At 47.5% G+C, this 14,934-nt stretch overlaps 1 protein-coding gene across 1 annotated transcript; it reads right to left on the minus strand.

The window, feature by feature from the left end:
• Window positions 1-5,129: 5,129 nt before the first annotated feature.
• c11orf58 (chromosome 11 open reading frame 58) lies at window positions 5,130-12,690 on the minus strand. Its single transcript, NM_001016674.2, is given in 5 exon segments — window positions 5,130-5,767; window positions 7,079-7,188; window positions 7,560-7,620; window positions 8,210-8,293; window positions 12,589-12,690. Coding segments are annotated over 5 exon segments (573 nt in total). The 5' UTR covers window positions 12,655-12,690; the 3' UTR covers window positions 5,130-5,515.
• Between the last annotated feature and the right edge of the window lie 2,244 nt (window positions 12,691-14,934).

The following is a 14,934-nucleotide window of genomic DNA, read 5'->3' on the forward strand; positions in this document are numbered from 1 at the left end:
CTATCTGATCCCCCCCATTGTAAGCAGCAGTCCTGCCCTGCTTTATGGCTGAGATTCTAGCTATCTGTATAACAGAGCATTCTGTCACAGTGGCACAGATCCTATCCCCCCCATTGTAAGCAGCAGTCCTGCCCTGCTTTATGGCTGAGATTCTAGCTATCTGTATAACAGAGCATTCTGTCACAGTGGCACAGATCCTATCTGATCCCCCCATTGTAAGCAGCAGTCCTGCCCTGCTTTATGGCTGAGATTCTAGCTATCTGTATAACAGAGCATTCTGTCACAGTGGCACAGATCCTATCTGATCCCCCCCCCATTGTAAGCAGCAGTCCTGCCCTGCTTTATGGCTGAGATTCTAGCTATCTGTATAACAGAGCATTCTGTCACAGTGGCACAGACCCTATCTGATCCCCCCCATTGTAAGCAGCAGTCCTGCCCTGCTTTATGGCTGAGATTCTAGCTATCTGTATAACAGAGCATTCTGTCACAGTGGCACAGATCCTATCTGATCCCCCCATTGTAAGCAGCAGTCCTGCCCTGCTTTATGGCTGAGATTCTAGCTATCTGTATAACAGAGCATTCTGTCACAGTGGCACAGATCCTATCCGATCCCCCATTGTAAGCAGCAGTCCTGCCCTGCTTTATGGCTGAGATTCTAGCTATCTGTATAACAGAGCATTCTGTCACAGTGGCACAGATCCTATCTGATCCCCCCATTGTAAGCAGCAGTCCTGCCCTGCTTTATGGCTGAGATTCTAGCTATCTGTATAACAGAGCATTCTGTCACAGTAGCACAGATCCTATCTGATCCCCCCCATTGTAAGCAGCAGTCCTGCCCTGCTTTATGGCTGAGATTCTAGCTATCTGTATAACAGAGCATTCTGTCACAGTGGCACAGATCCTATCTGACCCCCCCCCCCATTGTAAGCAGCAGTCCTGCCCTGCTTTATGGCTGAGATTCTAGCTATCTGTATAACAGAGTTTTGGAAGAGGGAATAAGTACTAAGTGCAGCAAAGTGCAACTCTGGAGTTAAAAAGCAACGGGCGCCACAGACGGTTGCGCATTCAGCCCATAATAACGAATGCAGGGGCTCATTTTTCTCGGCTCAGACGCGAGGAGCCGGGCTCAGTACAAAGCGAGAGGCAAATGTGCGCACATCACAGTACCTGCAATTCTGTTTGAACAGCCGTATTGATTGGCTCTGACCCTTCTCCGCTTCTTTCTCTATTATTTGAAAAAGGTGCGTCGGAGCGAGGATCAACCAAATCGACGCGCAATGAACTTTCCCTGCAAGTCGGGCGCCGATCCCTCCAGTTCAAAGGCTGGAAGAGAAAATTTAAAGGGCATTTTTAATACATTGGCTGTTGAGGCTTTCGGAGTGATAAGCGCGGGGAATGTTAAACCGCCGGCAGGGAGACAACAAGGATGCCGAGATATTGTACCGTTCTGCCCCTCTGGGGCTCATACAGCCCGCCTGGGACTCCTGCCCAATACACTAGGGGTAGTTATGGGCATCAGTGGTTTGGCCCACGTGAGTCGGCCGATCCTTGTGCCGATAGGGCCACAGATTTGGTCTGAGATCGGACCCATTGCAGGACATTCTTAAAGAGATACTAAACCCAACCAACTGGTTCCCTCCAATCCTAGTAACCTCCGACCTGTCTCTCTGCTCCCGTTAATCCCCAAACTACTCGAGCGCCTAGTTTCCTACTGACCGACCTGTCTCTCTGCTCCGGTTCATCTCCAAACTACTCGAGCGCCTAGTTTCCTACTGACCGACCTATCTCTCTGCTCCCGTTAATCCCCAAACTACTCGAGCGCCTAGTTTCCTACTGACCGACCTGTCTCTCTGCTCCCGTTCATCTCCAAACTACTCGAGCGCCTAGTTTCCTACTGACCGACCTATCTCTCTGCTCCCGTTAATCCCCAAACTACTCGAGCGCCTAGTTTCCTACTGACCGACCTGTCTCTCTGCTCCCGTTCATCTCCAAACTACTCGAGCGCCTAGTTTCCTACTGACCGACCTATCTCTCTGCTCCGGTTCATCTCCAAACTACTCGAGCGCCTAGTTTCCTACTGACCGACCTATCTCTCTGCTCCCGTTCATCTCCAAACTACTCGAGCGCCTAGTTTCCTACTGACCGACCTGTCTCTCTGCTCCCGTTCATCTCCAAACTACTCGAGCGCCTAGTTTCCTACTGACCGACCTATCTCTCTGCTCCCGTTCATCTCCAAACTACTCGAGCGCCTAGTTTCCTACTGACCGACCTGTCTCTCTGCTCCCGTTCATCTCCAAACTACTCGAGCGCCTAGTTTCCTACTGACCGACCTATCTCTCTGCTCCCGTTACTCTCCAAACTACTCGAGCGCCTAGTTTCCTACTGACCGACCTATCTCTCTGCTCCCGTTCATCTCCAAACTACTCGAGCGCCTAGTTTCCTACTGACCGACCTATCTCTCTGCTCCGGTTCATCTCCAAACTACTCGAGCGCCTAGTTTCCTACTGACCGACCTATCTCTCTGCTCCCGTTCATCCCAAACTACTCGAGCGCCTAGTTTACAACTGACTGACGCTATTCCTCTCTGACAATAACCTGCTGGACCAATGAGAATGCTGATTCCCTGTGTCAGGCCCCTTGCTGGTACCTTACATATAGAGATAATGATGGCATTTTCCCTTCATTATAGATGCAAGAGAAGTGACCAATGAGAATGCTGATTCCCTGTGTCAGGCCCCTTGCTGGTACCTTACATATAGAGATAATGATGGCATTTTCCCGTTATTATATGGCACAGGAATCAGACATGGGGATAAAGGGACAGACTTGTTCAGTGCTGGGAAACTGTGCTTATTGCTCCCAACTCCAATTGCAGGAACAGAGAACAGGGAGCCGGATTTACTCACATCAGCTGGGATTCTCATTGGGGGATTCTTTTGCATTTCTGCCAATGCGGGCCCTAGAGAGCTGGGAAAGTTTTATTGGGCAATATTGCTTTAAGAATACAACCCTGATGTTGCTGGACTACAGATCCCAGCATGCCTCACTCTTCATTATATATAGATTTGTAGTCCGGCAACAGCTGAGTAACGTTGGGTTGAGCCGCGCTGTGCCGCAGGGTTTAGTTTCCCTTTATATCATCAGTCTGATGTTGAGACTTCACATAAGGGACAATTTGATGCACCCAACACCTCAAAGTTGAACCCCATTTTTTTTTTTTAATGAACCACTCGGCCTCTGAGAACATAACCCTATTATTATAAGGGGCTGTTACTCCAGGGTTGGGGTAGCCTTGTCCGTGCCAGAATCTGACCAACTACCGTCCCCATAGGAACTGGCCCTTTAGTTACTATACCCATTCGGACATTTGTGCCGTACAGAAACAAACAAACAAACAAATATATATATATATATATATATATATATATATATATATATATATATATATATATATATATAAAAGCACCGTCGCTACATTTACCCATAAATCAGTATTTCAATTGTCAGAAGTTTTTCCAAACAAACGAGAATATGCAAAGGTCCCGTTAATGCGGCGTCGCAGTCACCATGATATTTAGGCCGTCGGTGCAACATTGTTACTATAACAGGTTAATGATTTACACAGAACATGTTCCCTGCAATGGTTAAATGGGTTTTCTCACTAAGACAAATGCAATTCTCAGCAGCATTCCAACTGACACTTTGTTCTACCCTGAAGCCGGCAGGTGAGTACCCGACAGGCGGGAGCAGCCCCAGGGATAAGGCAATAAAAGTGATTGGGGGCGGAGCTTTTCTTCTCTCTGTAACAAGTTTGCCCCCCACTCATCTGGCCTAGTAACCAGTCTGCAAACTGGGGAACCTCCTAAAGTGGGAAGATGTATTTATTTATTATTATATTCTGTACAGAGAAATCCCATAACACTATGGCACATAGAGATTCCCCTGTACTAAGCACAATTAAGCAGGAACAGCCCCCTAAGTTTGCTCATAGCCTGTACAGAGAGATACCATAAAACTATGGTACATAGGGATTCCCCTGTACTAAGCACAATTCAGCAGGAACAGCCCCCTAAGTTTACCCATAGCCTGTACAGAGAGATACCATAAAACTATGGCACATAGGGATTCCCCTGTACTAAGCACAATTCAGCAGGAACAGCCCCCTAAGTTTGCTCATAGCCTGTACAGAGAGATACCATAAAACTATGGCACATAGGGATTCCCCTGTACTAAGCACAAGTCAGCAGGAACAGCCCCCTAAGTTTACCCATAGCCTGTACAGAGAGATACCATAAAACTATGGCACATAGGGATTCCCCTGTACTAAGCACAAGTCAGCAGGAACAGCCCCCTAAGTTTACCCATAGCCTGTACAGAGAGATACCATAAAACTATGGCACATAGGGATTCCCCTGTACTAAGCACAATTCAGCAGGAACAGCCCCCTAAGTTTACCCATAGCCTGTACAGAGAGATACCATAAAACTATGGCACATAGGGATTCCCCTGTACTAAGCACAATTCAGCAGGAACAGCCCCCTAAGTTTGCTCATAGCCTGTACAGAGAGATACCATAAAACTATGGCACATAGGGGTTCCCCTGTACTAAGCACAATTCAGCAGGAACAGCCCCCTAAGTTTGCTCATAGCCTGTACAGAGAGATACCATAAAACTATGGCACATAGGGATTCCCCTGTACTAAGCACAATTCAGCAGGAACAGCCCCCTAAGTTTACCCATAGCCTGTACAGAGAGATACCATAAAACTATGGCACATAGGGATTCCCCTGTACTAAGCACAATTCAGCAGGAACAGCCCCCTAAGTTTGCTCATAGCCTGTACAGAGAGATACCATAAAACTATGGCACATAGGGATTCCCCTGTACTAAGCACAATTCAGCAGGAACAGCCCCCTAAGTTTGCTCATAGCCTGTACAGAGAGATACCATAGAAGAAAAAAAAAAATCAGTGAGAATGAAAGGATAGAGGATAGAACATTTGTCTAGACCTGAATATTGTTTAAAAAAAAACACAAAGCAACACTAGGATACATTCCCCTGTAACACAAAGAAAACCAACAATAAATATATTTAACAGCAGTAATAACAAAAGAAACTCAACACAAGAGGTTTTTCATCCTTTAAAAAAATAGGCATTTTCCCCACAACTTACAAGAATGTCAAAAAAATACACACACGCCAGAGTCCGTTTGCTTAACACTAAAGGATCCATAACGAGATTATCATCACCTGACCTCTCTTAACCCCTTCAGCACAAGCATTTACTCAAATATCCCCGTTGCGGCAGCACGGAGCGGGGTGGGCTTTCCTGCAGCGCCGAAATTTCCTTCACTTTGATATTTGCTCTCCTTTCAAATGGACCAACTGCAGGACTGAGAGGAGAAGTCTATGGGGGACAGAGGTGAGTTTGAGCCTGAGGGAAGGTGCCGGTGACAGGAGCGCGCTCTGTAGACAGTGGCCTGACCCATATTCCGGGGATTAACCCTTTCCGCGTTAGGAGCCGGTTGACTTGACAAACAGCATTTTGTAGTTGCTCTTGGGATCTTTGCTGTCCGGAATGTCCTTGTCACTTTGTTCCGTTGGTTTGCGCTTGTGTGCGGTGTCGTCGTCTGACGCAGAGTCGCTGTCGCTCTCCTCCTCCTCTTCCTCCTCACTGGAGACCTCACTGCTGGACTCTGATTCGCTCTCTGTTTTGGGAGGGTGCTCAGGGGGGGGCGGTGGTGCTTTCTCTTCTGCGGTTTCACTCTGGGGAAAAAATAATATTGTTAATATCATATTTTTAAAGTACAGGTATGATTCCCTTTTCTCTGTAATAATAAAACATATCTTAGTTGGGATCAAGTACAGGTACTGTTTTATTATTACAGAGAAAAGGGAATAATTTAACCATTAAATAAACCCAATAGGGCTGTTCTGCCCCAATAAGGGGTAATTATATCTTAGTTGGGATCAAGTACAGGTACTGTTTTATTATTACAGAGAAAAGGGAATCATTTAACCATTAAATAAACCCAATAGGGCTGTTCTGCCCCAATAAGGGGTAATTATATCTTAGTTGGGATCAAGTACAGGTACTGTTTTATTATTACAGAGAAAAGGGAATCATTTAACCATTAAATAAACCCAATAGGGCTGTTCTGCCCCAATAAGGGGTAATTATATCTTAGTTGGGATCAAGTACAGGTACTGTTTTATTATTACAGAGAAAAGGGAATCATTTAACCATGAAATAAACCCAATAGGGCTGTTCTGCCCCCAATAAGGGGTAATTATATCTTAGTTGGGATCAAGTACAGGTACTAATTACCCCTTATTGGGGGCAGAACAGCCCTATTGGGTTTATTTAATGGTTAAATGATTCCCTTTTCTCTGCAATAATAAAACAGTACCTGTACTTGATCCCAACTAAGATATAATTACCCCTTATTGGGGGCAGAACAGCCCTATTGGGTTTATTTAATGGTTAAATGATTCCCTTTTCTCTGTAATAATAAAACAGTACCTGTACTTGATCCCAACTAAGATATAATTACCCCTTATTGGGGGCAGAACAGCCCTATTGGGTTTATTTCATGGTTAAATGATTCCCTTTTCTCTGTAATAATAAAACAGTACCTGTACTTGATCCCAACTAAGATATAATTACCCCTTATTGGGGGCAGAACAGCCCTATTGGGTTTATTTCATGGTTAAATGATTCCCTTTTCTCTGTAATAATAAAACAGTACCTGTACTTGATCCCAACTAAGATATAATTACCCCTTATTGGGGCAGAACAGCCCTATTTGGGTTTATTTAGCAGACTTAAGTTATAGAGATCCAATTTACAAAAAGACTCCGTATCCGGAAAATCCCAGGTTCCGAGCATTCTGGATACCAGGTCCCATACAGTACCAACATATCACACAGCTCTGTACAACAGGGTTCATACATTAAACAGATTAACCCCCCCCGCCCCATATTGGACATTGTATGTAAAGAAGGAAAATGCAAACAGGCCCTGGCCCTTGGGTGCCTTATTATAAATGGGTGCCCCATATTTCCATTGCAATATACCTCACTAAATCCAAGGCCACAGTGTCTCCGGTTCCGACCCGATAGGGAGCTGTCCATGCTCTGCTGATACTGGTGCTCAAGCTCATCGCTTATTTTCTGATCCTCTGCCCCTGGAAGGGAACAATCTCTGGTTAAATTCCATTCGACACAGAACTGTTCCTACTCTGTGAGACACTGCGCTGACCCACCGTGGGACAGAACCTGCGCCCAGCCTCGGTACCGACCCGAAACTGAATGTTTAGCAGTGATGGAAACCCAATAAGCTGAATAATAACATAAAGGCGCTGGTGCTTATTATGCCACAATTAGGCCCAATGCCGGTATCAGGGACCGGGTCCAGATTCATTAATGATTTAAAATCAAAAACAGGAAATTGAGATAATACCAATATATAAAACTTAGGGGGGGGGGGTTGAACAGACCCTCAGATTCCCCCCCCCCCCCTCATGGGAGGTCGACCCGTCCCCCAACACAAACTCACCTGAGCGGAAATGGGATGTGGATTTATGGTCTCCGATCACCAGGCGCCCAGTGTGTTCTTTCTACGAGCGGAAACAGAACTGGGTTAATAAGTCTCACAGGGGCACAGGTACTGAGCAGGTTCAATTGATGTAACTTATGTACTGGAAATATTTACTGGGGGGTATCTGTAGCTGTAATATTGGTGTGTAGGCGCCATCTCAGTGCCTTGTGCCTGAGTCTGAGCTTTCAGCCAGCGCTACACATTAGAACTGCTTTCAGCTAACCTATTGTTTCTCCTACTCCCATGTAACTGGAGGAGTCCCAAGCCGGACTTGGATTTCTTACTATTGACTGCTATTCTGATACCTACTGGGAGCTGCTATCTTGCTCCCTTCCCATTGTTCTGCTGATCGACTGCTGGGGGCGAGGGGGGGGGGGGGATATCACTCCAACTTGCAGCGCAGCAGTAAAGTGAGACTGAAGTTTATCAGAGCACAGGTCACATAGCTGTGGCACCCTGGGAAATGAAGAATATGGCTAGCCCCATGGGATTACAAAGCAGGATTCTGTGGGGAGAAGCTCTATTAACTGATGGGTTTTGTCATATAAAGAAACCAGAAAGAGAGATCCAGAGATTATTCCCACACAAAACCTACAGATTTCACTCACCTTCCCGGCTCCCATCAGCCGCAGGAATTTCTGCTTTCTTTCCTCATTCCCCAGATCTGCTTGTTCCCAGCTCCCACATCCGGCCTGTAACACAGGGGCACATCCATAAGGGAAACACTATGGCACCCCCTACCCATATGTATAAATACAAATATACAGAGAAGGAATGTTCTGGGCACACAATAAGTTGTACCCCCATACTGTACTGTCTAAGGGAAACACTATGGCACCCCCTACCCATATGTATAAATACAAATATACAGAGAAGGAATGTTCTGGGCACACAATAAGCTGTACCCCCATACTGTACTGTCTAAGGGAAACACTATGGCACCTCCTACCCATATGTATAAATACAAATATACAGAGAAGGAATGTTCTGGGCACACAATAAGCTGTACCCCCATACTGTACTGTCTAAGGGAAACACTATGGCACCCCCTACCCATATGTATAAATACAAATATACAGAGAGGGAATGTTCTGGGCACACAATAAGCTGTACCCCCATACTGTACTGTCTAAGGGAAACACTATGGCACCCCCTACCCATATGTATAAATACAAATATACAGAGAGGGAATGTTCTGGGCACACAATAAGCTGTACCCCCATACTGTACTGTCTAAGGGAAACACTATGGCACCTCCTACCCATATGTATAAATACAAATATACAGAGAAGGAATGTTCTGGGCACACAATAAGCTGTACCCCCATATTGTACTGTCTAAGGGAAACACTATGGCACCCCCTACCCATATGTATAAATACAAATAAACAGAGAGGGAATGTTCTGGGCACACAATAAGCTGTACCCCCATACTGTACTGTCTAAGGGAAACACTATGGCACCCCCTACCCATATGTATAAATACAAATAGACAGAGAAGGAATGTTCTGGGCACACAATAAGCTGTACCCCCATACTGTACTGTCTAAGGGAAACACTATGGCACCCCATATGTAATACAAATATACAGAGAGGGAATGTTCTGGGCACACAATAAGCTGTACCCCCATACTGTACTGTCTAAGGGAAACACTATGGCACCTCCTACCCATATGTATAAATACAAATATACAGAGAAAAAATGTTCTGGGCACACAATAAGCTGTACCCCCATACTGTACTGTCTAAGGGAAACACTATGGCACCCCCTACCCATATGTATAAATACAAATAGACAGAGAAGGAATGTTCTGGGCACACAATAAGCTGTACCCCCATACTGTACTGTCTAAGGGAAACACTATGGCACCCCCTACCCATATGTATAAATACAAATATACAGAGAAGGAATGTTCTGGGCACACAATAAGCTGTACCCCCATACTGTACTAAGGGAAACACTATGGCACCCCCTACCCATATGTATAAATACAAATATACAGAGAAGGAATGCTCTGGGCACACAATAAGCTGTACCATATTACTGTACTGTCTAAGGGAAACACTATGGCACCCCCTACCCATATGTATAAATACAAATATACAGAGAAGGAATGCTCTGGGCACACAATAAGCTGTACCATATTACTGTACTGTCTAAGGGAAACACTATGGCACCCCCTACCCATATGTATAAATACAAATATACAGAGAGGGAATGTTCTGGGCACACAATAAGCTGTACCCCCATACTGTACTGTCTAAGGGAAACACTATGGCACCCCCTACCCATATGTATAAATACAAATATACAGAGAGGGAATGTTCTGGGCACACAATAAGCTGTACCCCCATACTGTACTGTCTAAGGGAAACACTATGGCACCCCCTACCCATATGTATAAATACAAATATACAGAGAGGGAATGTTCTGGGCACACAATAAGCTGTACCCCCATACTGTACTGTCTAAGGGAAACACTATGGCACCCCCTACCCATATGTAATACAAATATACAGAGAGGGAATGTTCTGGGCACACAATAAGCTGTACCCCCATACTGTACTGTCTAAGGGAAACACTATGGCACCCCCTACCCATATGTATAAATACAAATATACAGAGAAGGAATGCTCTGGGCACACAATAAGCTGTACCATATTACTGTACTGTCTAAGGGAAACACTATGGCACCTCCTACCCATATGTATAAATACAAATATACAGAGAAGGAATGTTCTGGGCACACAATAAGCTGTACCCCCATACTGTACTGTCTCAGGGAAACACTATGGCACCTCCTACCCATATGTATAAATACAAATATACAGAGAAGGAATGCTCTGGGCACACAATAAGCTGTACCATATTACTGTACTGTCTAAGGGAAACACTATGGCACCCCCTACCCATATGTATAAATACAAATATACAGAGAAGGAATGTTCTGGGCACACAATAAGCTGTACCCCCATACTGTACTGTCTAAGGGAAACACTATGGCACCCCCTACCCATATGTATAAATACAAATATACAGAGAAGGAATGTTCTGGGCACACAATAAGCTGTACCCCCATACTGTACTGTCTCAGGGAAACACTATGGCACCTCCTACCCATATGTATAAATACAAATATACAGAGAAGGAATGCTCTGGGCACACAATAAGCTGTACCATATTACTGTACTGTCTAAGGGAAACACTATGGCACCTCCTACCCATATGTATAAATACAAATATACAGAGAAAAAATGTTCTGGGCACACAATAAGCTGTACCCCCATACTGTACTGTCTAAGGGAAACACTATGGCACCCCCTACCCATATGTATAAATACAAATATACAGAGAAGGAATGTTCTGGGCACACAATAAGCTGTACCCCCATACTGTACTGTCTAAGGGAAACACTATGGCACCCCCTACCCATATGTATAAATACAAATATACAGAGAAGGAATGTTCTGGGCACACAATAAGCTGTACCCCCATACTGTACTGTCTAAGGGAAACACTATGGCACCTCCTACCCATATGTATAAATACAAATATACAGAGAAGGAATGTTCTGGGCACACAATAAGCTGTACCCCCATACTGTACTGTCTAAGGGAAACACTATGGCACCCCCTACCCATATGTATAAATACAAATATACAGAGAAGGAATGCTCTGGGCACACAATAAGCTGTACCATATTACTGTACTGTCTAAGGGAAACACTATGGCACCTCCTACCCATATGTATAAATACAAATATACAGAGAGGGAATGTTCTGGGCACACAATAAGCTGTACCCCCATACTGTACTGTCTAAGGGAAACACTATGGCACCCCCTACCCATATGTATAAATACAAATATACAGAGAGGGAATGTTCTGGGCACACAATAAGCTGTACCCCCATACTGTACTGTCTAAGGGAAACACTATGGCACCCCCTACCCATATGTATAAATACAAATATACAGAGAAGGAATGTTCTGGGCACACAATAAGCTGTACCCCCATACTGTACTGTCTAAGGGAAACACTATGGCACCTCCTACCCATATGTATAAATACAAATATACAGAGAAGGAATGTTCTGGGCACACAATAAGCTGTACCCCCATACTGTACTGTCTAAGGGAAACACTATGGCACCCCCTACCCATATGTATAAATACAAATATACAGAGAAGGAATGTTCTGGGCACACAATAAGCTGTACCCCCATACTGTACTGTCTAAGGGAAACACTATGGCACCCCCTACCCATATGTATAAATACAAATATACAGAGAAGGAATGCTCTGGGCACACAATAAGCTGTACCATATTACTGTACTGTCTAAGGGAAACACTATGGCACCTCCTACCCATATGTATAAATACAAATATACAGAGAGGGAATGTTCTGGGCACACAATAAGCTGTACCCCCATACTGTACTGTCTAAGGGAAACACTATGGCACCCCCTACCCATATGTATAAATACAAATATACAGAGAAGGAATGTTCTGGGCACACAATAAGCTGTACCCCCATACTGTACTGTCTAAGGGAAACACTATGGCACCTCCTACCCATATGTATAAATACAAATATACAGAGAAGGAATGTTCTGGGCACACAATAAGCTGTACCCCCATACTGTACTGTCTAAGGGAAACACTATGGCACCCCCTACCCATATGTATAAATACAAATATACAGAGAAGGAATGTTCTGGGCACACAATAAGCTGTACCCCCATACTGTACTGTCTAAGGGAAACACTATGGCACCCCCTACCCATATGTATAAATACAAATATACAGAGAGGGAATGAATAGAAGTGAATATAGGGAGAAGGAGTGAGTGTATGAGGGTTAGTGTCAGGCCCATGTTACCGGGAGGCGGGGGGGGGGGGGGGGGGGGAATAAGGGGAATCAGGCCGGACAGCCCCGGGTTCGGATAAAGAGGCCGCGGAGGGGTTGCGCTTCCCGCCCGGACTTTACCTCCTCCTCCCGCCTGGCGGCCGGTCTCTTGCTGCCCCGCTGGTGCTTCTCTTCCCGAGCGCTCATGTCTCCGGTTCTCACAGCGCGACCCGCCGAACTCCGCTCCACCGACACTGTTTCCTGTTTCCGCTGCGCACCGGAAGTGAAATCCTCCTCAGCGAAGGGGCGGCGCATGCGCACAGTAACGTCTAGTGAGGGAGTGAGGGCGGGACTGGGGCTGTGGGACGGTGTAGAGTGAGGCAGCTGGGGGGCACATAATTACTGTGGGGGGGAGCAGCAGGGGGCACATAATTACTGTGGAGGGGGGGAGCAGGGGGGCACATAATTACTGTGGGGGGGGGAGCAGCAGGGGGCACATAATTACTGTGGGGGGGGGAGCAGCAGGGGGCACATAATTACTGTGGGGGGGGGGAGCAGCAGGGGGCACATAATTACTGTGAGGGGGAGCAGCAGGGGGCACATAATTACTGTGGGGGGGGAGCAGCAGGGGGCACATAATTACTGTGGGGGGGGAGCAGCAGGAGGGCACATAATTACTGTGGGGGGGGGAGCAGGGGGGCACATAATTACTGTGGGGGGGGGAGCAGCAGGAGGGCACATAATTACTGTGGGGGGGGAGCAGCAGGGGGCAGATAATTACTGTGGGGGGGGAGCAGCAGGAGGGCACATAATTACTGTGGGGGGGAGCAGCAGGGGGCACATAATTACTGTGGAGGGGGGGAGCAGGGGGGCACATAATTACTGTGAGGGGGAGCAGCAGGGGGCACATAATTACTGTGGGGGGGGAGCAGCAGGAGGGCACATAATTACTGTGAGGGGGAGCAGCAGGGGGCACATAATTACTGTGGAGGGGGGGAGCAGGGTGGCAGATAATTACTGTGGGGGGGGAGCAGCAGGGGGCACATAATTACTGTGGGGGGGGGGAGCAGGGGGGCACATAATTACTGTGAGGGGGAGCAGCAGGGGGCACATAATTACTGTGGGGGGGGAGCAGCAGGAGGGCACATAATTACTGTGAGGGGGAGCAGCAGGGGGCACATAATTACTGTGGAGGGGGGGAGCAGGGTGGCAGATAATTACTGTGGGGGGGGAGCAGCAGGGGGCACATAATTACTGTGGGGGGGGGGAGCAGCAGGGGGCACATAATTACTGTGGGGGGGGAGCAGCAGGGGGCACATAATTACTGTGGAGGGGGGGGAGCAGGGTGGCAGATAATTACTGTGGGGGGGGGAGCAGCAGGGGGCACATAATTACTGTGGAGGGGGGAGCAGTAGGGGGCACATAATTACTGTGGAGGGGGGGAGCAGGGTGGCAGATAATTACTGTGGGGGGGGGGGAGCAGCAGGGGGCACATAATTACTGTGGGGGGGGGAGCAGCAGGGGGCACATAATTACTGTGGAGGGGAGCAGCAGGGGGCACATAATTACTGTGGAGGGGGGGAGCAGGGTGGCAGATAATTACTGTGGGGGGGGGAGCAGCAGGGGGCACATAATTACTGTGGGGGGGGGAGCAGCAGGGGGCACATAATTACTGTGGGGGGGGGGGAGCAGCAGGGGGCACATAATTACTGTGGAGGGGGGGGAGCAGGGTGGCAGATAATTACTGTGGGGGGGGGAGCAGCAGGGGGCACATAATTACTGTGGGGGGGGAGCAGCAGGGGGCACATAATTACTGTGGAGGGGGGGAGCAGGGGTGGCAGATAATTACTGTGGGGGGGGGAGCAGCAGGGGGCACATAATTACTGTGGGGGGGGGAGCAGCAGGGGGCACATAATTACTGTGGGGGGGGGGAGCAGCAGGGGGCACATAATTACTGTGGAGGGGGGGAGCAGGGTGGCAGATAATTACTGTGGGGGGGGGAGCAGCAGGGGGCACATAATTACTGTGGAGGGGGGAGCAGCAGGGGGCACATAATTACTGTGGAGGGGGAGCAGGGTGGCAGATAATTACTGTGGGGGGGGGAGCAGCAGGGGGCACATAATTACTGTGGGGGGGGAGCAGCAGGGGGCACATAATTACTGTGGGGGGGGAGCAGCAGGGGGCACATAATTACTGTGGAGGGGGGGAGCAGGGTGGCAGATAATTACTGTGGGGGGGGGAGCAGCAGGGGGCACATAATTACTGTGGGGGGGGGAGCAGCAGGGGGCACATAATTACTGTGAGGGGGAGCAGCAGGGGGCACATAATTACTGTGGGGGGGGAGCAGCAGGGGGCACATAATTACTGTGGGGGGGGAGCAGCAGGAGGGCACATAATTACTGTGGGGGGGGGAGCAGGGGGGCACATAATTACTGTGGGGGGGGGAGCAGCAGGAGGGCACATAATTACTGTGGGGGGGGAGCAGCA

This window comes from Xenopus tropicalis, chromosome 4 (genome assembly GCF_000004195.4).
Source record: "Xenopus tropicalis strain Nigerian chromosome 4, UCB_Xtro_10.0, whole genome shotgun sequence".
NCBI lineage: Eukaryota > Metazoa > Chordata > Amphibia > Anura > Pipidae > Xenopus > Xenopus tropicalis.